Source organism: Megalops cyprinoides, chromosome 11 (assembly GCF_013368585.1).
Source record: "Megalops cyprinoides isolate fMegCyp1 chromosome 11, fMegCyp1.pri, whole genome shotgun sequence".
Classification (NCBI taxonomy): Eukaryota; Metazoa; Chordata; class Actinopteri; order Elopiformes; family Megalopidae; genus Megalops; species Megalops cyprinoides.
The window spans coordinates 19,300,556-19,322,800 of NC_050593.1; the positions used below are offsets into that span (position 1 = coordinate 19,300,556).

The 22,245-nt window shown below is 37.8% G+C and overlaps 3 protein-coding genes across 4 annotated transcripts; all 3 read right to left on the bottom strand.

The window, feature by feature from the left end:
- Positions 1 to 939: 939 nt before the first annotated feature.
- Positions 940 to 5,939, bottom strand: LOC118785988 (PI-PLC X domain-containing protein 1-like). Of its 2 annotated transcripts, XM_036540978.1 has the most exons (7): positions 5,737 to 5,939; positions 5,436 to 5,559; positions 4,988 to 5,124; positions 4,109 to 4,237; positions 3,470 to 3,631; positions 2,472 to 2,652; positions 940 to 1,690 (listed from the first exon to the last, which is right to left on the bottom strand). In XM_036540978.1, the coding sequence occupies exons 1-7, from the start codon at positions 5,737 to 5,739 to the stop codon at positions 1,446 to 1,448; spliced, it is 981 nt and encodes a 326-aa protein (XP_036396871.1). In that variant the 5' UTR covers positions 5,740 to 5,939; the 3' UTR covers positions 940 to 1,445. The 2 variants fall into 2 exon arrangements, with proteins under 2 accessions (XP_036396871.1, XP_036396872.1); XM_036540979.1 differs by lacking the exon at positions 5,737 to 5,939 and having other exon boundaries at positions 5,436 to 5,726.
- A 663-nt stretch (positions 5,940 to 6,602) lies between these two features.
- Positions 6,603 to 15,393, bottom strand: LOC118786048 (PI-PLC X domain-containing protein 1-like). The gene is made up of 7 exons (XM_036541075.1): positions 14,918 to 15,393; positions 14,249 to 14,380; positions 13,240 to 13,382; positions 12,088 to 12,216; positions 8,639 to 8,794; positions 7,872 to 8,052; positions 6,603 to 7,611 (listed from the first exon to the last, which is right to left on the bottom strand). Exons 2-7 carry the CDS (start codon positions 14,358 to 14,360, stop codon positions 7,370 to 7,372), a joined length of 963 nt encoding a protein of 320 aa, XP_036396968.1. The 5' UTR covers positions 14,361 to 14,380; positions 14,918 to 15,393; the 3' UTR covers positions 6,603 to 7,369.
- An 805-nt stretch (positions 15,394 to 16,198) lies between these two features.
- On the bottom strand, positions 16,199 to 20,904 carry rgn (regucalcin). The gene is made up of 7 exons (XM_036540705.1): positions 20,788 to 20,904; positions 20,038 to 20,203; positions 19,363 to 19,545; positions 18,729 to 18,944; positions 18,054 to 18,185; positions 17,681 to 17,835; positions 16,199 to 17,427 (listed from the first exon to the last, which is right to left on the bottom strand). The coding sequence occupies exons 2-7, from the start codon at positions 20,198 to 20,200 to the stop codon at positions 17,377 to 17,379; spliced, it is 900 nt and encodes a 299-aa protein (XP_036396598.1). The 5' UTR covers positions 20,201 to 20,203; positions 20,788 to 20,904; the 3' UTR covers positions 16,199 to 17,376.
- Positions 20,905 to 22,245: the final 1,341 nt, after the last annotated feature.

Consider the following 22,245-nt stretch of genomic DNA (forward strand, 5'->3'; position numbering starts at 1 on the left):
GGTTCCCAAACCAGGCTGTGGTGATTACAACACTACTCTGGTTATCAACAAGGACGTAATATATACACACTGATGTATTACAAATAACAAACATGTTTTCACATCAGTGGTGCAAGGGAAGCTAGCCAAAGAATAAGGCCACTGCACAGTCAGTATGACGGCGATGCACAAATAAGTTTTGAATTCAGTACCTTTACAACACAGCAGGAGATACAAAGAGAATTACCACCCAGTGTAGGATGCTGCACCATGTTATCATGTCAACTTATCAACAAACTTACATTATCTTCATACAGATCAACAAAGACAAAAAATAAGCAAACGAAAACATTTTTAATCCACTGACAAGCCTAAAAAATATTTGATACAAGAGATGGTGGCATTAAATTATGAATTCGCACCACCCCCTCCTTGCATTCTCACATGCATGCATCAATTCACATTCGTTTCACAGCTTTCTTCAGAGAGTAAACATAAGAATTATTGCACTGTGCATCCAGTATTCGTATTTATATTTAATACACATTGAAATACTCATTGCATGTTAATTGCACAGAAGTACCTGAGTACATGTCCTCCCATAAAGTCAAGATTCTTCAGTTGAAGGCAAATTCAAGAATTCTAATGTATTAACAAGATAGGCTTTGGCACTGTAAAATGTAACAGTTATGTTTATCATTTTCTCTAATCTGTAAAATACGCAGTGACACTTTAAAATGTAACAGTTCTATTTGTCAATTTCTGAATTCTATAAATTAAATTCTTCAAAACAGCTGTTATATCATTAACCAGTTTCCATATTACTTTTACTTTAATAGCAATAAAATAATAAAGAAAATAAACTTGATAAAATAAATGTTTAAAGGCACAAAATGCAAGGCTTTCTAACCTCAGATGACCATGGATTAAAATAGTTGATTTATTGCTATGAGATGGCTATCAGTTACAGATCTTTACATTGTAAGGTAATTAGAATGGATCTTGTTTATCACAACTGAAATTCTTAACCCAATCAGATTATCTTTGTCCATTTGATATGATCCTCTTTGGTTTTACTTAATGTTTGCATGCTAGATTAATCATGTAACCATTCCTATTAGGACAGTTTGCTGCAGTATCTCTTTCTGTTCTGATCTGCTAAAGACAAAAACACAGTAGTGTCAGTGACTAGAATGCAAAGGCTTCATAGGCTTCCTTTAATAAAAGGAAATAAAAGGAAGGGCCTTGTTTGTGTTGCTTGCGCATTTGATGTGTGTCAAGTTCTGGAACTCAAACAAGTAGTCTGCTGCTCTTTCTTGTAACAAACTCATTATTGGAGATTGCGCTGCAATTTTCAGTTTTCCTAGTTTCAGCAGACACACATTTTTCAACTAAGAATATTGTTGTGCAACAGCAGAATTGTCTGTATTACCTTTAGTTTATATCCACTATTTTGTCATGTCTCATCAGGGCCACCTCTCACAAAGCTTCCGATTGAGATCAAGGATAACAGAGACAAAATCGTTGACTCCAACAAAATCCCCACAGATAATGTTCAGACATGTGTTCCCTGGGCCAGGAAGCTGCTTTTCAACCCAGTCCAAAAACAGATTGTAATTGCTAAGTGTTAAAGTCCTAATTGACTGACAAGGATGGGTGAGGACAAACTTGGCGTCTTCGGTAAGGTTTATACCTGCCACGAAAAATCCTTCTGCAAAACACAAGAGTGAAAATGATCACCAACAAGGAGATCATTTGTCCTCTATTAGGGTTAAGGGTTTACGATAACACCAGTTTGTACAGAAACTGTGCTTCATAAATTAAAACATAAATTTAGACTGCAGTAGGAGAATCATACCTCCATTCTTATAACAACACTCCCATTACTTTTTAAACAGACAATAATATAACTTCTAAGTAAATATTTGCACTTGCAGTTCACTGACACATCATTTCAACCCACAAGTTTTATCTTTTTTATTTTTACAACAACTTAGGGCATTTTCGAAAACAAATATAAATAAAAATAGGTCTTAGGATCTCATACATCTATTTGGTTCCTACAGAGAATTGGATTGATACACTCCTATCCTGAACTGCTTAAGTACTGTACTTAGCGAGGTTAATGCTTAAAGGCAAGTGCTATACACTATTATGAATGTGTGTAAACCAATCTTAAACCTCCCCGTGAAATTACATCATGTTCACAATCAAAATATCATCAAGCTGCCTTTGATTTTCCGTATTCACCCACACAGTGTCCAGGCATCCAGCTGTGAGGATTACCTACTGTGTTCACATATTTCTAGCTTTCATTGTTTTAGCGACGTATCACCATTACTTTTATTGAATCTTTGTATTCAAAAATGGTGTTGTGTTTTAATTGCTACAGTGCCTTGAACATGGGAAAACATTTATCAAATAAAACATATGATTACTGTTGTTGCAATTATGCCTGGGCAAAAGGTGAAAAATAGGACATTCCGACCAACCTGGCCTTCCACTTAGCTTCTTTTCCTCCAGGTATGAGATGACTTTTCTTGCATCTACTTGGTCAGCCCACCAATAGGGAATTTTAGGCCACAGCTCCTTGTGACCTGAAGCAGCTGGGTTGTCATAGGAGACGATGACCTGATGGCCCTGTTTCCAGAATGTTCTCAGGGAGGCTGGTCCCTGAAACAGCACAGTCACATTAAAAAAAAACTGTCAACTCGGGACTCCAGGGTCACAAAGTCCTGCAACAGGTCGATGACCTACAGAGCTCTGACATTGTCTACTCTCTGTCTCACAAACACTGGCCGGATTCCCATGATGTTAGGAACTGTCCACAATAAACACTAATTCTACACTAACATTATGATGCTAATTCTACATTAACATTATGATCATAATTGTAAAAGGTGGAATTTCTTGCTGAATCTGATTTTGCATTGTCAAACAACAAATGCTGCACAATTGCTCTGGTGCTACCCACCTTTTAGCAGTTTCAGAAAATTAGATGTTGACCCAGGACAATTTAACCTTTAAAGCACTTTATTAATAAAGATCTGAAGTTATTAGTAACAAAATAAGCATTTATGAATCTCATAAATGATCAACTATAACTTTCCTAGATCACCTGTTGATGAATCAGTATATAGTAGTATAGTATATAGGTATCTAGTTAGACTAAGTGGAGTATTCAGCTCAAGCCCAAAATGAACAAACTTTTTTACAATACTGAATAAAAATGATCAAATGAAATATTTCTTTGCTGAATTAGTTGGTAGATTTATTAATTAATGCCTAAGAATCGGCCAACTAAAAAAAAAATTAACCGATTGACAACAGATGCAGTTTTCAACTTCAATGAATACAGTAATGTTCTTTTGTGCTGGAAGTTGCTCTGAATAAGAGTGTCTGCTAAATGAAAGTAATGTAAAAACACTTTGGCTGAAAATTGAAAGACAGGTCCATTTCACCCACAAATGTACCAATTAGTGATCCTCACTTCACTCATGTATGGGCAGAGTCTGCTTCCAAATAGATTCTTCAGAAAGAGAATGAACTTCCTGTGCTGATCACTTTTCAGCTCATCAAACATGGAGCACGCAAGGATGACCACCTCCTTTGGATGAGACTGCAGCCACTGGGCCATGTCACTGAGGGTCTTCTACACACAAAATGTGACATGACAAGACAAAACGTAAATGTAAGTGTTCAGCCAATGCATTGGACAAAACTTTCATTAACAACAGACAAAAACCTTTGGCAGCTGGGCATGAAATCAAAAGTTAACACATCCAGTTCCTTCACACTACACTACTATGACACTAAACTGAATTTATTTGACAGATTTATTTTTTATTTAAAAATCTGTATAAATGGATTTATGTATTAATGTTAGTTATGTACAACATCTTGGAGGGTGTTTGTGCCATAAAAAGATACTAAAAAATACTATCATGAAATCACGCAAAAATACATAAATCATTTGGAATGTATATACTATGATGTACTTTTAGAAGCTCAGCTGTTTATCATAAAAAGCAGCGACGACAGCAGTAAAGCAATCATGGGTGTGTCAAAAGTGACCTGAATGGTGTCACGCAGCACAATTGTGACCGCCACATGACATAACAAAACCCACCTCCACAGTCAGGTGGGTATAGATCCCGTGGGCAAAATACAGGATGTCAGAGGAGTCATGCTTCTTGTGGGCAATCCTGAGATCAAAATACCGTATTCCACTGTCCAGTTGCTTGGAGATGTCCATCATCTGATTGAGCAGGAAGAAGGAAGACTGCAATTCAATATCTCTGCCATTCAACATCTCTATGGTAGCGGGTAGCAGGTAGCCGAGCGGTTGCAGTGGTTACGTCACTCCCTGATACCTGGTTAACTAGCGTTAAGATAGAAGCAGTTCGCCTTTAGCTCAGCTGGCAACGATGCTGGCAGTAAGAGGTTAGCAATAAGCAGTGAGAATCTCGATTCGAAACTCGCTCGTTCGCTTACCCTTTACCCGTTATACATATATACTGCTGGTCCTGTGTGCGCATAACTAATAGCTTTAACTAAAATAATATGGCGATTTAATTTGGTCTAATTTAAGCAATGATGTAGCTACTACTGCGACTAATGGCTAATCCCAACTATCAAAATCCTTTAGAGGGGCAGCTTGGCCAACAGAGGGCATTGGGCCATTGCCCGGTCAACAATAGCATGAAGGTGTGCACGTCCCTGAATCAAGCACATCCACAAGTCCCAGAGGTCATGATGGATTCCAAGTATTAAACAAAAGCAAATAGGTTTGTCAATTGCATTGTATTTTTAAAAATATGAAAAAGCTTTTCGTTAGTATTTTTTAGTTTTTCACAAAAACGATATGAGTGAAAAAAGACATTAAATTATATGATGTGAAATGACTAAAATAACCTTTAATAATGAAAAAATGCTTACATTTGAAATGTAAATTAGTTACATGGAAACCGGCCTGCTGATCGCTCAATTCTGTATCGATCGACAGTACCTGTGTAGTTCCCCACTTGTACACACATGGGCGTACGACACATGGCATGATGCAGTCTAGCACTTTCAGCACCAAGGGGCTTGACACCAGCAGTGGGGAGCATAGGTCCAAGCAGTATGTCATGGTGTCATGACTTCCTAATAGATGACAGGATACAGGTCAGAACAAACAACAAGGACTTGACAATTGCCATGGTGGTTTTCTTTTCAATAGGAGTACTTGAATACTTTGCATGTACATATTGAGTGTGCGGCATAAACGGGTCTGTGTATTTTGATATTATTCCTAAGGCTAGTTAAAGTATCGGAGGATGCAAACTGGCTTGTCAAGTACGTTAATGGCTTTTGATGAAATTCATAAACACTTTGCATATTGAGAAAAAGGAAAGAATGCAGTACACATTGTGCATTAGAGCAGTGACAAAGGACTATGCATCAGATGTACCCACCCGGTATTGCAAGGTTACAGAGAGGTAGATCCCAGAGATTCTCGGGTAGCTGAGACATCCAGTCGGCATGGTTCCAGTCTTTGTCTAACTTCACGTATCCTCTCGCGCCTCCCATGTTTTGAGTCTACGATTCCAAAACATCGAAATTCCTCATTATCCAACATACTGCGTTATCAAAGTGTGTGGGATATTCGAAACAGACTTTATGCATAAAAGTCGATACATGATGAGTATGTTTTCCAATAATAAGGTTGCGAAAACGTAATTCTCGTGCTCTCCATTGCAGCGGAATTATGCTTACCATCTGCACCGTGATGTTGACAGTCCCCTCTGAATCAGTGCCGTGTGACGGACTGTTAGTAAAAATGTGTAAAGCACTGATGCACAGAGATAACCACGCGAGGCTTCCGCAGTGTACACCGTGCAAGACCAACGGGAAAATTCCCCCTCTCACGTGGTTTACAGTAGATAATTTTACTGGTGCTTTCCTTCACGTTCTTTCTTTTTTCCAACTGTTCGTTTCTGAAAGTTAGGGACCATCTCCAAATAAAACGTAGTTTCGTTAAATGAAACGAAAAGATTTGTGCAGTGGGTAGTTTATGTCTGATGCAAATATTTAAGGGAAATTATTCAGAATTTCTGAAGGTACAGTAACCTAGACCATACAAATATAGTGTTCTCCCATACTTGATCACACCAGGTATATTTCACACAGTTAATGTTGAAATTAAAATGCTTAATGTGTATCTTTATGTATGTGTTTTCAATGACCTGACCATTTTGAAAGCTTTAGAGGCAGAACATACTGTGATCTGATACTAAAAACAAGGAAGAGAAGACAAGGAAGCATGTGTGATGACCTGCTTTGGTAACTTCAATGCTATCTCATATGCAAAACATTCAAACATACTTTTTTTCTCCTTACATCGACTGCATTTTCCCTTTTTGCTTCCTGCATAAGCACTGAGTCATGTCTGCCAATGCCAACTTCTGCAAACTAAACTGGTTTTGACTGCTTTATGAGGAGAACAAAATGGCATCTGTTAAAAAGAAACAAAGAAGCAAAGATAAGCGTGACATGTCTTGCTACCTTTAATACTAAAACTGATATGCAAAATATTAATTCATACGCCAACAGTACCTGTATTTACCTGAAAATATGTATTTGCAGCAGGCACAGAATATGTCAACTTGTAACTAGGACATGCATCCTCAGAGTGTAACATACGAGGGGGGATATTTGCATCTAACTCCATGCCATAGATAAACAGCTTATTTCCTTAAAGGTTTTAGTGCTTTTTATGCTGACCGTGATTTTCAGTGTGTTTAAAAGGCATATTAGCTAGCTTCATGCAAATTATTTCTCAGTTGTCCAAAGAAAACTTGTGTGTGCAGCTAGTGCAACTAAGCTTTTGTGCTGTTCTGTTCCATCATGCGTAGTTTTGTGCAAACTGTGTTGATTCACTAGGATTCAACTATTGTACTTTTCTTGAGGTGTTAAGGCTGTATTTTCATTGTCATTGTTGCTTTACCTACATAGCATCACCCTTCTGAGTTAATACAATTTCCTAAAAATCCTCCATCCAATGAGGTTATTCACATATTTACTAAGCCAGTAAACTGGCAATATGTTCTGTAACAGTTGAAGCACAACCCATTGATTAAAATACTAAATTTAAAAATATCAGTGCATATATTGTACCGATTTCTCATTCGAGAAGGAAGACAAATCACAACATTTTTATCCTTTGAGCGTACGCGTGTACTTAAGTTTCTGTCCAAAAAAGATGTAGTATTTTTAAAAGTTCTTAGTTGCATGCTATAAACCGAAATGTTCCTTTTCTCTCCATGTTTACTGCCAAAGTCCAAATGTAACACAATGTGTTACACGTTTAGTCCACAAAAATTTTGACATGTGCTCTCTGTAATCATCACTATGTCCACTTCAGTAGATGCTCATTCAGTGCAATGACTGTTGGCACCAGCTGGCTCTCTGTTACAAAGTCCCCTGCAACAATGTTGATGGACCTTGTGCTTGGCCCAGGACACTGGGCCTCAACCCACTCCAACAGCGCCGGGTAGGTGGACATCACCAGGTCCTTCAGAGACTCCGTGGGGTGAGAACAAATATACTTCAGGTCTTCTGTAAGGTTAATACCAGTGACAAAGAATCCGCCTATCAAAAATATACACACACACAAGCAAACGTCAGATCATTTTACATTGATAAAAGATAATAAGTTTTGTACTTCTGAATAAAACACCACATTCAAGACAGAATTTGAAGGTGTTTTCAGTTGGAAATCTCTGCTCTATGTGCTCTTATAAAACAGCATATTTGCAGAATACTCGAATTCTGAATTTCATGTGTTGCCATTTACTGACATGTAATAATTTTTCATGAGCACTGTGATGTTGACACCTTCTTTTTGTTACCTGGGCGACCAAGCTGTTTCCTGCACTCAAACTCCTCAATCAGCGCCTCTGCTTTGCACTTGTTGGCCCACCAGTATGGAATGTGGGGCCAGAGCTCGTCGTAGCGGTTCAGGATATTGTGCTCATATGAGACGATCACCTGATAGCCCAGGTGCCATAAGTTCCTCAGGGTTATTGTCTCCTGTCAAGGACAAGAAACAAGCTGGTCACAGTACCCACTATAACAGAATGCAGATACCACTCATTCATAAATGTATGATTCACTCCACTGCATCCTCAAGTGCTGTTGCAACCAGTAGGGTGAAGGTTCAAATCCTAAGTGGAGCGTTGCTGTTTCATCTTTGAGTCAGATGCAACTGGTTTAGTAAATATCCAGCTGTGTAACTGAGTACTATCTAAGATGTTAGTTATGTAAATTTACCCCAGATAAGCGTGTCTACTGATTATCTAAAAATGTGTTTGGAGGCATATCAATCAATGGTGTCATTTGTGATTCCTTCACCTTTCCACCCATGAGTACACTAAATAGGCTTTTTATTGACATAGTGGTATGGAGCAGGGCACATAACACACAAAGGCCGCTGGTTTAACCCTCCAGTTGGGTTACACCCTTTCGTAAGGCATTCAATCAAAATATCTAAATGAATAAAATCTTATGTATCTGTATGTATAATCTGAAAAATATGTGAAATGCCCTGGATAAGACTGCTGAGCAAATAATGTAATGTAAGGATTTTACGAATGGAGAGTACAACTGCTGAGCCTACCCGTTTTGGACAGAGCTTCGTAATGAAGACCTTCCTTATGGTTTCTATGAGGAGGCTGTGGAGCTCTTGGTTTAGCCCCAGGAAGTGACTGAACGACAAGATGACCACCTCCCTGGGGTGAGCATCCAGCCACTCTCTGATCTCCTTCAGAACAGTCTGTAAAACAGCGTGGAACCAGGTCACTCAGGAGGTACACTAAAACTCTATTGAGGGAAACTAGACCATGAATTATAAATACGTATCCCTGTCCTCTGTATTTATATATTTACATAGCCATTAACTGGGCACTTTTATAAGTATATAAAATACTGTAATGTAATAATGAACAGAATGCAATAATATATCTGATAAGTGTTAGTATACTACTGAGTATAGTAGCAATAGTAGTAGCAATGCATATAGACACTACTGTGTGGCTAACTGTGATGTCAGAAGCAGTGAGTGTTTTCTTCCTTAGATATTGTCACGGTTATTGTTGCTGTTACGATTTCAGTTTTAAAAAACAATGTACTTATATACATTGCTCATTTTAAAGGGCTGGTTTAGCCTTTTTGTATTGTAATTGTAATTGATATTAATTGTAACTGTAATTTAATACATCCTATGCATTCAAATAGAAAAGACAGACAAGAATTTTGAATGGGGAATGGATTTACACAAATGTTTCAGCAACTGATGTCAAAACATTAAAGCATGTATGAGCTATCACATAAGAAAATAAGCTCTAGAGTATGAAAAAGTTTGGCAGCCAAAAAGTATAAACTTCCACAATCTGTCTTGCAAATACTTGTGAAAAGTGAAAACAGTTTGCTTGCTAACATGCTGAAAGCAAAAATCACAGGATATTTCTCAAAAGAACAAAATCACTGCAAAATTATTCTACTCCTGTGCTTTCCCTTGCTGAAAATTAAATGTCAGAACAATTGTAACTCAATTTTGGTCAATCATTTACCCATTAGCTCACTCATTAGACTATTGTTTTTGAAAGGTGAATGCATGAATAGATCCAACTGTTGCATCATGGCAATTCAAATAGGTTATAAAGTTACTGATTATTATGTATGTTAGATGCAAAATGGTTACTGAGTATAATGATTTTTACTATTTCATTTTTAGTTATCCAAGCTGTAACAGCCTATAGCAAGCACTGGTCCAAAATATTTCATAAAAAAGTAGAAATACTGTAAAATATTTAAAATATATGGTCTTCCCCAAATGACAAGGAAATGTATAATTTTACTGCAAATGAAACAAAAACCTGTACATTGTAAGGGGCACTATAATAAATACCAACTACATACATTGATCAAAAACACTTGAACAGAATCAGTCCTATACAAACTCTGTTTAAGGATCAATTTAGGCTAACTTGTAACAGGTAGTCAACAGAGGAAAAAGGTACATAATTAACAAAAAAGAATTTGGATAAAGTGTCCCTTTTTGTGCTATTACAAAAGCAGCTAGCATGAAAAATAGTTTCAGAAAAAAGCTGTGCTGTTCAGCTAAGCGCCTGGATGCTAGTTGGCATGGCATGAATAAAAAAAGATGCTTTCTACTGAAGAAAAATGCTGTTTCTTCAGTTTTACCAATGAAAGAAATGCAGCTAAAAAACTGAGCTTTGCAAATCTTACACTGACTAAGATTCTGTGAACACTTACGGGGGCATCACATCATGAAAACAAATGAAAACAGACAAGGCACTATAGTGTCAGTTATCATAAAAAAAATTAACTTGAGGACACTGACTGGCAGTGGGCTATGTCAATGCATCTCAAAGAATGCCAGCAACTCACACAGTGACATTCAAATAATTAAAATGTGTAATGTTATTTTTATTGGGTCAAAATACTGGCACCTTTCAAATATGTTATATTCCACATTTGAAGTACTAAGGACCCTAGGGACATTTCTCAGTTAGATAAAAGAATGTTGAACATCTGTTTTACACCTTCGTTTAAGACTCCACTTTTAAAATTCACGCACTTGTAAGAATCAGATCATCCTGGACAGATACGATTATTATTGTAAGCAGAGTGCATCCCATTTGCAAATGTCAGGAATAAACAAGCCCCATTACTTACAAAACCCTCTGTAGCATTTGCAAAACTTAACATATGCTGTATTCTAATTTCCAGTTTATTCTCTAGAAAGTGTCATTCATTACAGTTCACTGATCACCATGATACCTGTTTGTTCTCCCAAGTGCTAGATGTTTGTGTAAAAGACAAGTAAGTAAATGTGTTTTGCCATTTCTTTTTATTTGTGTCTATTGATTTAGCAATAAGGATTATATTCACAGTGATCAAGATATATTAGTTGTTCAGTTGATTAACTGTTACAGGACCTACAGAAATGAAACTATTAAGGTTAATCAACTGAGAAAGCTACCCTGAACTGGATGTAGAGGAAATTTTGAAAAACTTCACTTTCTGTGTTTTGAAGCAGCCCATACCTCACAGTTCTTTTTCACAAAAATACATTAGAGATAGGAGATAACTGACTAAAATGTCTAAGATTAAATGATTAAATATTGCTAATAAGAGAATACATGAGATGAATATAGAGGCTCTGTCAGTCAGTACAGTGGACAGCACCATTTGTAGAATGTTTGTGTCATCATCCACCTTGGCCAGCAGGTAGCTAGCTAGTTAGTTTACAGGAATGTTACTATAGCTACGCAGCAGTTAGTTCATTTTTTAGCTTGCTGTAATTTATTCAAATATCTCATAACATATTCAGATAAGTTTTTGCTCACAGTTATGTAACCACACAAAATACCTAGCTACAAAATACACCATTAGCATCAAATAAGAAAAAAATATTGCAGCTGTTCTTGTCAATAGTACCCCCCCCCCCCCCCCCCCCCCCCCCCCCCAAGAGAAAGGATTCCAGTTGGGTATTCCTTACTATCAAAAGTCTGATTTGTTACAAAATGAAATGTAAATATGAAACACAATGACATGTAGCAAAGCCAGGAAGATTTTCTCTTTCTGGTAACAGTGATGCTACAAACAGTTGACATAAAGTCATTAAATTTACACAAACCAAACTACAGTTGTGTAATATAATGAAAGCAAACAGATACTTTAACAGAGCTTATCATGTTAAATGTAGTGTAGTAAGAACTGAAAAAAATTTCTGAACCATCGTTAATTCAAGTGATCTTCAAATCTTACTCTAATTTAGAAAATGCAAACTACAAAAACAGGAGCTTCACTGCATACCACAGCTCCGTAAAACTTTGATGTGGCCTGACAGGTTATCCCTTGTTTCAACCTTGTGGAGTAACACCATCTCTTTATCTGATCACTTAATATCCAAGGACGTGGTCCTGGTGCCAGGATGATCTTTTTAAGAGTTATCAGATTTCATGCCTCTGACCGTATGGAGACTCATCACAGTCTGTGCAGTGGTGTAACCCCACCTGTACACCTGGTCTCACCACTTACCTCCACAGTCACTGTGGTGTACACTCCATGGTAGAAATACAGGTCACTGGAGTTATCATTAGGACGGTGCGCAATCCTGAGGTCACAGTACCTCACCCCTGCATCCAGCTGTTCCTTCATACTGGATTCCTTCAGACAACAAAAGGACTAGGTTACTGCTGGTTGTTGTTGTAATTATTACTGCTACTATTATTTGGCTTTTGTGTCACAGAATGCAAGTATGTGTTAGACAATATTGTAACATCTCTTCATCAGTCCAGTCAGTCCTGTCTCCAATAAAATATTTTAAAATAAGAAAAGGACAAAACTGTACACCTGTATAAATCTGTATAAATCATTTTACTTTTGTAACTCATTTGCCTGACAGTTTTTGACACAGAATGCATTTATGTCTTAGACAATATTATAACATCTCTTCACCAATCCAGTCAGTCCTGTCTCCTATGAGAATATTAAAAAGACAAACACAACACCTGTGAAACAACACCTTTCTCAGCAGAAACACTGTAAATGTTTTAAGCTTTTAGTCGATATACTGTAGCTAAGAGTAAACCAGTTCTTTGTCTTAGTGATACTATCATTTTCACTACACCATAATCTCTTTTAAAGCATGTGATTCATTCTCTGGGGTTTATAAAAGCAGGTCTAGCATGTTCGCAGTATGTTCCCTCTGTATGTACTTTTACATAATTAATATCTAAATACACTGTATTCCAACATAGTCTGATGCTATTTCTATCTAGCATAAACAATTGTTCTGGGTACAGCCTAAGTAGTTAGTTTCAGGATTCAGTGGCTGATGCAGTCCCAGTGCTTGGATTTTGAATTTCAAAGCTCTTTAAACCATATTGTTTTTATTGTGAGGATGAGGAAAAAATTAACTGCCCCCATCAATGAAACATCCTATTTCTATGAGCTATAAAAATGTTCAAGCTGTACTTCCTTGAATGTTGCAAAGATCAGCAGTTTAGATTCCACAGACCCCGCTCGTGTCACCTTGCTTTACTCTCAGAAAAGAAAAAAGTATTATTTTGCTTCACTATTCCATTACTGAATGGCACAGAAGGCTAGCTACCAAGCAAGAGTGTAATGTAGGATAAGAAATGTATTGATTATTAATTCTGTTGACAAATTTTGTCGGGCTTACTGTACCTGTGTTATTGCCCACTTGTAAACAAAAGGGCGAATGAGGGGCTTCATGTACTTGTCCAGCTTCTGCAGCATGTCCGGCTGTGTGAGGTCTACCGGTGACCTGTTGTTTCTATCCAGGCAGTAAGTGACAGTATTGTGGCTTCCTACAAAATGGAGACATGCATTGCACTAGCTGAAAGCTGACATGAATCACTTGGGACACCTGTACAAGAAAGCTGCTGTATCCAACCCTAACCAACCCTAAAAACTATGTTACAGTATACAATCATGAATATAAGGAACACCTTTAGATATATATCATAATGTACTGCATTTCAAATAAAATGAATCAATTACTGTCACTTTCATTCATTCAATACCCATATATTGTCCAAGGAAATATACTGTAATGCTGAACATTTTAAAGTGACAATATTATGTTTTCAAATATATATAGTATATTTTAACGTCCTAAAACGTGTTCCTTATCATTAAGATTTTTACGTTCCGTGTTTGTTTTTATGGCAATTATGACCAAACAACAGGAAAAACTAAAAGCAAAAACAGATAATCCACAAAACATACTGCATGAAGAACTCATTTTTCGACTCAACACAATAAAAATATTTTGCAAAGGACTGGATGACTAGCATGAAAATAAGGCTGTTATGTATTAATGACCTTGAGAGTGAAATTGTGCTGACAACATGCAGGCACACAACCCGACACCCCTTTAACTCCGGCGAACAGCGATTCCTTTTAACACTGCTATAACTATTGTTATACTCTGCGTAACTTAATGTAGAGATAAGCGATAAAACAAAAATCATATGCAATGATCCACTATATACACACCACTTAAAATGTGCGTATGAGAGAGAAATGTATTTCTTTACATTCTTTTCATTCCATCATTCTTTCAATTTCTTCGAAGAAACAATCAGAACTTAACAAAGCCAACTGTGCATAATCTATCTTTACAGCCTTATGCACCACAAAACATAAGATAGCAGTTGGTACAATCAATTACCTGGGATGGCCAAGTGACACAGAGGCACGTCCCATAGCGCGCGAGGCAGGTGGGACATCCAGTTGCCAGTAGGAAGGTCTCTCAGTGACTCGTTGATGCTGGCCCTCTCCATCGATGAAATGTCTATTTAGCCTTCAGTAAAATAAAAAAAATAAATAAATAAATAATAAAAATTGTGCGTTTAGACTGAGTCCAAAGGCTTCAGTGCCTTTGTGATACCTTACCTAATTAGCAGAGACTATCAACGATGGGGTGCAAAAGGGAAGTTTCTTTGTTTATTGGTACTAACGCGTGTTTTAAAAAGGGCTGAGCTACGTATGAAGCGTTCTCGGCGTGTTGTATGCTACAGTGGTTTTGGAAATAAAATGCTTCTCCGACTACAACTTTCCTTTATAGAGGGGTTCAACGTATTTATAGTCATAAAATGCGCATCACTGTAGTGCCGAATCGTAACGGAGAAATGTATCACCTTTCAACATGCTCAGGTCTTTTCAGACAGCACGCGAACAACAAAGCCCTTGCAAAAGTATTTTCACATAAATCATTGAAACAATTACTTTGTGCACCTTACACGTAACATTTAAATGCAGGTTCGACATATAATATCGCACAAATTACAAATATGTCATAATTACAAATTTCTTGTATTCATAATCAAACTATACCTACAGCGGTTTCTAATGTCACGGTGTGCAGTAGTTTACCGGACACCTCCTTCTCTGCCTGTCAACCCGGTTTCACAGGATTATTCCAAAACGGGTTTCGATGGTTTCAAACATCAAAAGGGTGTGTCACATGGACACCTGCATTCAAAGACTCCATATCTTCCAATCGGCAAGTAAATAATACAAAGAAACTAAATTGAGACAGCCACCACCAGTGTCAGGTTGTAGATACAGTGCGGAAATCTTCTGATGCTTAATTCAAAGCGGTAGGCGGTAACAGGATAGTCCGGAAAACTCTTCATCTGTAATACAACGCGTTTTCTTTTCCATCCAAAATTAAGTTATAATTTTGGCTCTTCTCTTTTCCACCAAAATGACATGACCTGTGCATGAATGACTGCATAGTACGGTTTTAAAAAATGATTTTTAAATGTCCAGCGTTCGAGCGCTCTTGTTTTCACCCAGTAAGCCTGACAGAAAACGTTGAAGGCGGGGACTCGTATTCGTGCAATCGCCAGATGCTATAGTAAGCAGTCCTTTTAAAGAGCCAGCATTTAAAAGGTAATGTATAAAAATCAATGCATTGTAAATAAATTATTACATCGAATGTGAACAACGTATGTTGGTAAAATATTAACGTTGCACCTAATTTACACGAAACCGTATTCACTATAGTCTACAAATATCTATGCCTTACCTGTGTATCCAAGCGAAATTGTGTTTTTTTTTAAGGTGAGCACTGGGTATTGAAATGCTGAGATCGCTAAAATGGGAAAAGAAAGCTTTTTAATGACGCCGTACTTTTCAGGATCTCTCTGAAGTACAACTACGAATACTTTTAACAATGCAGCGTACAGTACGATACAGCTAGCCTAAACGCTTGCCGGCGGACGTTAACCAAAATCCCGTTAGTTTCGCAGAGGCAAAATAAGAGAATTTTATGTATGTAAAACGCAGCAACCAAGACAACGTCTGAACCAATCTATCGGTTTTCAGGTTGGAAACGATTTATTGGAATCAATAAAGGACATATTGATGTGAGATTCTACTGATGTGAAACCATTAGCTATGCCAGGGAATAACAAATGCAAAATCACATACATTAATACTGGAAAAAAACAGGCAAGAAAGTGAAAACTGTCTTTATTGTTTTGAATCCAGAAACTGCAAGTGAATGGATTGCAACAGTGGTAATAAAGGAATGTCAGACTAAATTACCAGAGGACTATCCTGGTTTTAGCTGCAAATTAATTAGTCCAATTAAATAATTAGTCTAATGCATTCATACCTGTAGTAAAATGTTTCTTGGGTACCAGAGGGAACAAGAACAATCTTCAGATGGAATGTAAAGTATGACTCACAAAATGTCAACAAAAGGCAGAAATGCATGGACAAGTGGAACAGTTAAATCATCTATAGCAGAAGGTTGGAGGAAAAACTAGGATACACAGAGTCTTCCAGGGGCATGAAACCGACATACAGCTCCTCTTACCTGCTCTGTTTATTCGTGTTAGTTATATGCTGGATGAGTTCCAGTGTACATACTTATTACAGTTAAGCCAGAGTATGTTCATTTTGTGTTTTTTACATTTTAATTTGCCCCTTTGGAACACCAATTGCTATACTGCTGTTGAGTAAGTGTTTGTGTTATGTGAATGATCAATCCATTAAATATTTTTAATACAAATGTCTAGTTTTTATTTCTCTACTGAATGCATACAAATAGATATATTCATTTTGCTATGTACTGATCTGTTAAAAATTAATGGCACTTTTATTAAGATGTTGGTATTGGTAAAAGTTTGTATGCACAATGTATTGGGTTAACACTGTTCACCAACTTAAAAAAAAACTTTTAGAAACTTTAAAACAACAAATGGATGAGCTTAATAGCATTACATCTGATCATCAATCATCAATCCACTGATCTAGTATAGCTCAAAGTCATCAGCTGTTAAGTCTTGAACAGAATCATGCTGATCAGCCTCAGGTCTGGTTAATGTTTAATTTTCAGTTCAAAGGTCAAGGAAATTATACTGATAATACCGATCAACTATCAACTGCTCTGTTCTTGAAAATGGTCATTGTACCTGTCCTGAAACATCTGTGCAAGAAAGCCCTCTGTTTAAGAACACAAACACAGATCCCAGTCTAAACACATAGCCATGCCCAAGCCCTCACACCAGTGCTGGCCCTTTACAATCAACTGTCATTACAACAACTTTAAACTTTAAACAGGCTGTGATCGGCACCAAAAACCTTGAAATATTGCAAAGACAGGCTCCTGCAGTCTGGATTATGAGCATCTGATTTGGAGTTAACTGAACAGAGACTGAACTTTAAAATGACTAAAGAGTGAGATTTTTTATAGTGATAACAATGTTTGTTATTGAGGCATTTGATATGTAGTTTAATAATACTTATGGTACATCAATTGTGAATATACTTTCAATATTCTATATTTTACCCAGCAAATGAGTTTGGTGGAATTCCTTTAACACCCAGACCAGTGATCTGTAAAAAACGAAGTGGAACACTTTTGAGAACACTTTTGAGAAAAAGAACTGAATTAATGACTTTTAATGCTATTCCTCATCTGAAATCTTGAATTCACATACATTTGGACTACGTAAACCTTTTTATCAATGGAGAGAACAGGAATGTGCAATGTGCAATGTCATAGCCATATCATGTATATTGCACCATAACAGATGAACTGATTTTCTTGAAACTGAATCAAATAAATAAAATTAAAGTAAGGCCCTACCCTAAATATGCATCCGGCTTCAGGTTGTCTTGTAAGGTAGTCGCTGTCCATGCCTTCATAGGCTGTCGTGACATACAGCTCAGAGTAATCCTTTCCTCCGAAGCTGCAGGAGGTGGTCTTGTCCACGGGTAGCTTCACTGTCTGCATGCGTGTGCCTGAAAATGACAGATCTGTAAAAACTGCATTTCACAATCTAACACACTGTCTCTGGTGTCGCACAAATGTAGATATGTAGCACAGAGCAGAGGTGGAAAGAATATGCACACACACACACGCACACACACACACAGGACAGACATGTACACTCATACAAACATGGCAGAGACACACAGGCACACATATGGAGTACATACATACACAAGGAGACATGCACCTGTCTGTGGGTCAATGCGAAGCACTCTCCCCCCATTGTAGCAGGCCACCCACAGCTTGCCCTCCATATCGATGCACATGCCATCTGGAATGCCTTCATCCTTCTCTAGCTTGTACACCTCCCGCCGGTTACCTTCACAGGTCATTTGCAAGACACTCCGTGACACATTCCATGACAATCTGTTTGCACCCTCACGCTAAACCAGAAAAGTGACAGACAGCAGTCGTGCTGATCTGATTTAGACTGCTTCTCCACAGTTTGACACAATTCTCTTGGAACACTTAAGAGAAAATATACTGCACTGTGTCAGCTGCAATTCAGGCATAATTGTTAAAAATTCAAGCAAATATACTCTATGTTGTTAGCAATACGTAACATTTTCATCATCATAAAAGCCACTTTCTGAGAATGTCTTCCATATATAAGCAAGATAAATCATCTGTGATGTGGTAAGACATAATCTTGCCTCTCCTCAAAAAAATAACAAAAAAAAACAGAAGAGACGACCAACAAAAGGTTGCTCAGAGTTTATGCTGAAGATTATGTCTACTGACATGCACCCCTGTATTGGTGATTACGTACAGAAAAGCCCATAATACTTTCCCCTGACCACTGCAGTAATGCATTTAGATATTTCCCCTATCCTCGAATACACAATATGCAACAAACACTTACAGATACTTCCTGTCTGTATGTCATAATCGAATGCCTCTATGGTGAAGGACAAGCTGTCAATGTAGTAGAAGGTTTTGTGATCCAGGGACCAGTCCAAGCCATTAGAGATGTCCACCTGGTCAAAGTGCTTCACAACAGAGTGGTCTGGATGCAGTGTATAGAGAGACCCTTGCTTCCTCTCCAGCTCTGCTGGCCGCACCTCTATTGCCATAGTACCTAAACAGCACTCACAGAGGATTGTGAACTTTATTAGTGCTACAGGACTTTATACTCTATTTTTGTCACTACTTGCATGCATAAACTCTAAGTTTCAGTCATATAAGTGATTTAAAGTTCATATTCATATTGTAAGTGTGAGGTACACCTAGGGGAGATAATAAAATCCAGGAACAGTGTTCATCTAGCTAAACACTCCCTGGAGTTCATTTTCAAAGACACAAAGAACTAATTACACTTTAAAGCAGACAGAGCCATTGTGTCCTCCATAAATGTTAACCCTCCATGTTACCCCTCTGAATGAAATCATTGCCAAAAGTGCTTAACAATAAAAATGGGCATTTTACCTCTGTCCTAAATAAATAATAATAATAATACATGTATATAAACATCTGATCTAGTAAATAAATTTTTTCACCAGCAAAAAACCTGCCCGCAGGGTCCACTTTGCCATCATTGAAGCGGGTGTTTGCCTTGTCATTGTCCACATGTGCAATGGTGGTGATGGTTTGTTTCTCCCAGTCCAAGACAGCAAAGCGTGTTCCCTCTGCAATTATGTAGCCCCCTGACCTACGCGGGACCACAGCACCCACAAACTTCTCTGCAAGAAAAATACAGTCCAGAGAAAGTCTTTGATTTTAGTGCTGTGTCTGGAAGTCACAATGAGGCTCAATGAGTCAGCATTAGAAGGTCTGTGGAGAACTAGGTAAAGGGAGGATGCAGAGAGGGAAAGCAGAAGGTACCATACATTATATATATGTATATATGTATGTTTGGTCAAGTCTCTCTTGGAGGTGTTACTGTCATTGGGACTTTCTGGTCAATAAATTTAAAAGCATTCTTCATTGTACATATTCAAATGTATATTCAGAATGTCAACACAAATGTGTACTTTGTAAACTTGTCATTTGTATTTTATTGTATGTTTGCATGGATATTTTATAACAAAATATATTTACTGTGTAATTTGCAACTCCCTGCAGATAACACTGAACCAAAGTGCAAATTGCTCTTTTTGGCCTCAATGTGACAGAAACTGGAACAACCGTTTCTAGCTATATTCCTTCAATGACTTACTTTAGGAATTACTTACCTGTGGTAATACTCTTTATCTGATTGGTTACGGGGTTCCACCTGCACACTCTCTGGCCTGAGATGTCCACATAGAGCAAAGTGCCCTCCTTCTCCTCCCACACAGGTCCCTCCCCAATCCTATTCTTCTCCTTCACCACGCATTCTACCTTGATGGAGGACATGATCTGAAACACAGAGCCTCAGTCACCCCAGCTCTTCTCCATTTTACCTCCCCTTCCCTTGTTTAACTCATGGTAAGCTTCAATAGCGTTTTCCTGCAAACTCAACCTTAACTCATATAGCGGTGTGTTTATTGGATGTAGTCACGATGTCAGTCTCGCGATATGGAACACTGTGTAGACGTTTTGCACTTGTGCAATGCTAGGCAGGCGGTGACCAAGAGAACTATACCGGATAAAATTCGGACGAAAATCTCGTTTTTTTGCCACACAAACTTAAGGTCCTGAAAACATAACCGCCAACACGAATTTGCTGTAGTCACAGGCCGCTAGGACCACCTAGCTAGATATGTTTTTCAAAACTATGCATTTAGTTATTAAACAAAAAGCATTGCCTTCGTTTCAGTTTAATGTTGTCAATCCTGAATCGAAACTACAAATATTGCAATGTCACTGGAAAGAAAGTAGCATATGTAAGCGAATACACCGAAACACACCGTATGGTAATTAGCCAACAAACAAAGCTTGTTTGGCAATATCTCGAGAAACACGTAATCGCTTGATGAGTAATAGTGTCTGATTGGCGTTACCTCGTTCACCCCAGGCGTCGCGACTATAACCTTTCCGAATAAAATGTCAGTACTTTGTCCTGATTCGCTTGTTAAAATATAACCCAAACAAGAGTTGGAGCAGCCTACCAACTTGAGTTCTGCTCTCATGTATTGATGGAGCGCCCCTGCCGTCAACACATTTAACTGTGAAAACTCAATGCTCAGCAGTATTAGCAGAAAAAGCAAGGTTGTTGTCTTATTAACGCTTCAACGCAGTCTGAGGCAACAAGTTATGGTTGTCAGAACGGTAGAATCAGTTATTCTCTCCATTTACAACTTCGCTAATATCGGGATGAGTCACTCTCATTCTTTCTGATTTTGGGAAAATAATTATTTCATTACTCTACATTATTGTTTATCAGACATTTGCATCAATTGCAAGCGAACTGTGAAATGCTTCATATAATGCTTAGGGGAAAGTTTCAACTCCCAGCTGTCCTAAATCTAAACATAAACAATTTACGGCATTTGATGTGTCCTTATAAAAAATGAATACATTATTTTAAAGGACTTTACAGAGGAGAGGCGTGAAGCTTGTGTCTCAAAAAAAAAAAATTCAAATCAAAGCCATTGGCCTGTATGAAAACAATGCTTAATTTTGCACCACTTAGAAGGAACTGGAGAGTAAAACCAATATTGCATATGATGTCACATTATGCTCAAGGTGCCTTGCTCATCCCTTCCCCACTGTTATTCCAAGTGTTTTATGCCACAATAAATGACCAGTGACATTGCAATATTTGTAGTTTCGATTCAGGATTGACAACATTAAACTGAAACGAAGGCAATGCTTTTTGTTTAATAACTAAATGCATAGTTTTGAAAAACATATCTAGCTAGGTGGTCCTCCTTTTTCTATTGTAAGGATAATAGGCCTAATTGTGTACTCCTTCAGAGTTGTGCCTGTGCTCGAAGAAGTAACCATCTGCGTAATTACATATCCTGTTCGAGTTTTAGCTGAGAACTCCATGTTCCCTTAGTAATGACTTTCCTTGGTTGGAACCCAACAGTCTTGCTAAATTACTGGAAAAACGGGTGACAGGAACATTAATCAGTGAGGACTGGACTCAGCTGTCTGTGTAGCGCCTTGTAAATAGCCCTGAAACAGCACAAGCATAACCCAGTCCAGGCAACCTGAATAGTTTTTTTGTTCACCAAAAATGGATAGAACAAGGCCTGAGAACTTCATATGGCTTACTTGTAACAAACAGCTTCTGAGACATTATAATACAGGCTGTAAAGATCACCTGCTATGTTGTGTGGTAGGACAGGGATGTGCCAGCAGTGTTTTTGCCTCATTCTGTCTGAAGGTGAAATTCAATAGAAGTTTTCTGTGGGTCTAGGGCATGAGAGGTGCCTTGTGGATGGTTGGATCTGTTATTAGGTCGAATACACACAGATGGCCCTGTGGTAAAGTTGATTAGTATTTGACTACTG

Excerpts from the sequence above, each read along its gene's own strand:
- LOC118785988 (XM_036540978.1), bottom strand. Across the intron at positions 4,238-4,987 it reads ACAAGTGGGGAACTACACAG|ATGATGGACATCTCCAAGCA; the intron begins GTACTGTCGATC and ends CTGCTCAATCAG. Across the intron at positions 3,632-4,108 it reads ATACCCACCTGACTGTGGAG|AAGACCCTCAGTGACATGGC; the intron begins GTGGGTTTTGTT and ends TTTTGTGTGTAG.
- LOC118786048 (XM_036541075.1), bottom strand. The coding sequence starts at position 14,360 with ATGGAGAGGGCCAGCATCAACGAGTCACTGAGAGACCTTCCTACTGGC. Across the intron at positions 12,217-13,239 it reads ACAAGTGGGCAATAACACAG|GAATCCAGTATGAAGGAACA; the intron begins GTACAGTAAGCC and ends TGTTGTCTGAAG. Across the intron at positions 8,053-8,638 it reads CGAAGCTCTGTCCAAAACGG|GAGACAATAACCCTGAGGAA; the intron begins GTAGGCTCAGCA and ends TGTCCTTGACAG.
- rgn (XM_036540705.1), bottom strand. The coding sequence starts at position 20,200 with ATGTCCTCCATCAAGGTAGAATGCGTGGTGAAGGAGAAGAATAGGATT. Across the intron at positions 19,546-20,037 it reads GATAAAGAGTATTACCACAG|AGAAGTTTGTGGGTGCTGTG; the intron begins GTAAGTAATTCC and ends TTTTTCTTGCAG. Across the intron at positions 18,186-18,728 it reads CATACAGACAGGAAGTATCT|GTAACCGGCGGGAGGTGTAC; the intron begins GTAAGTGTTTGT and ends TGACCTGTGAAG.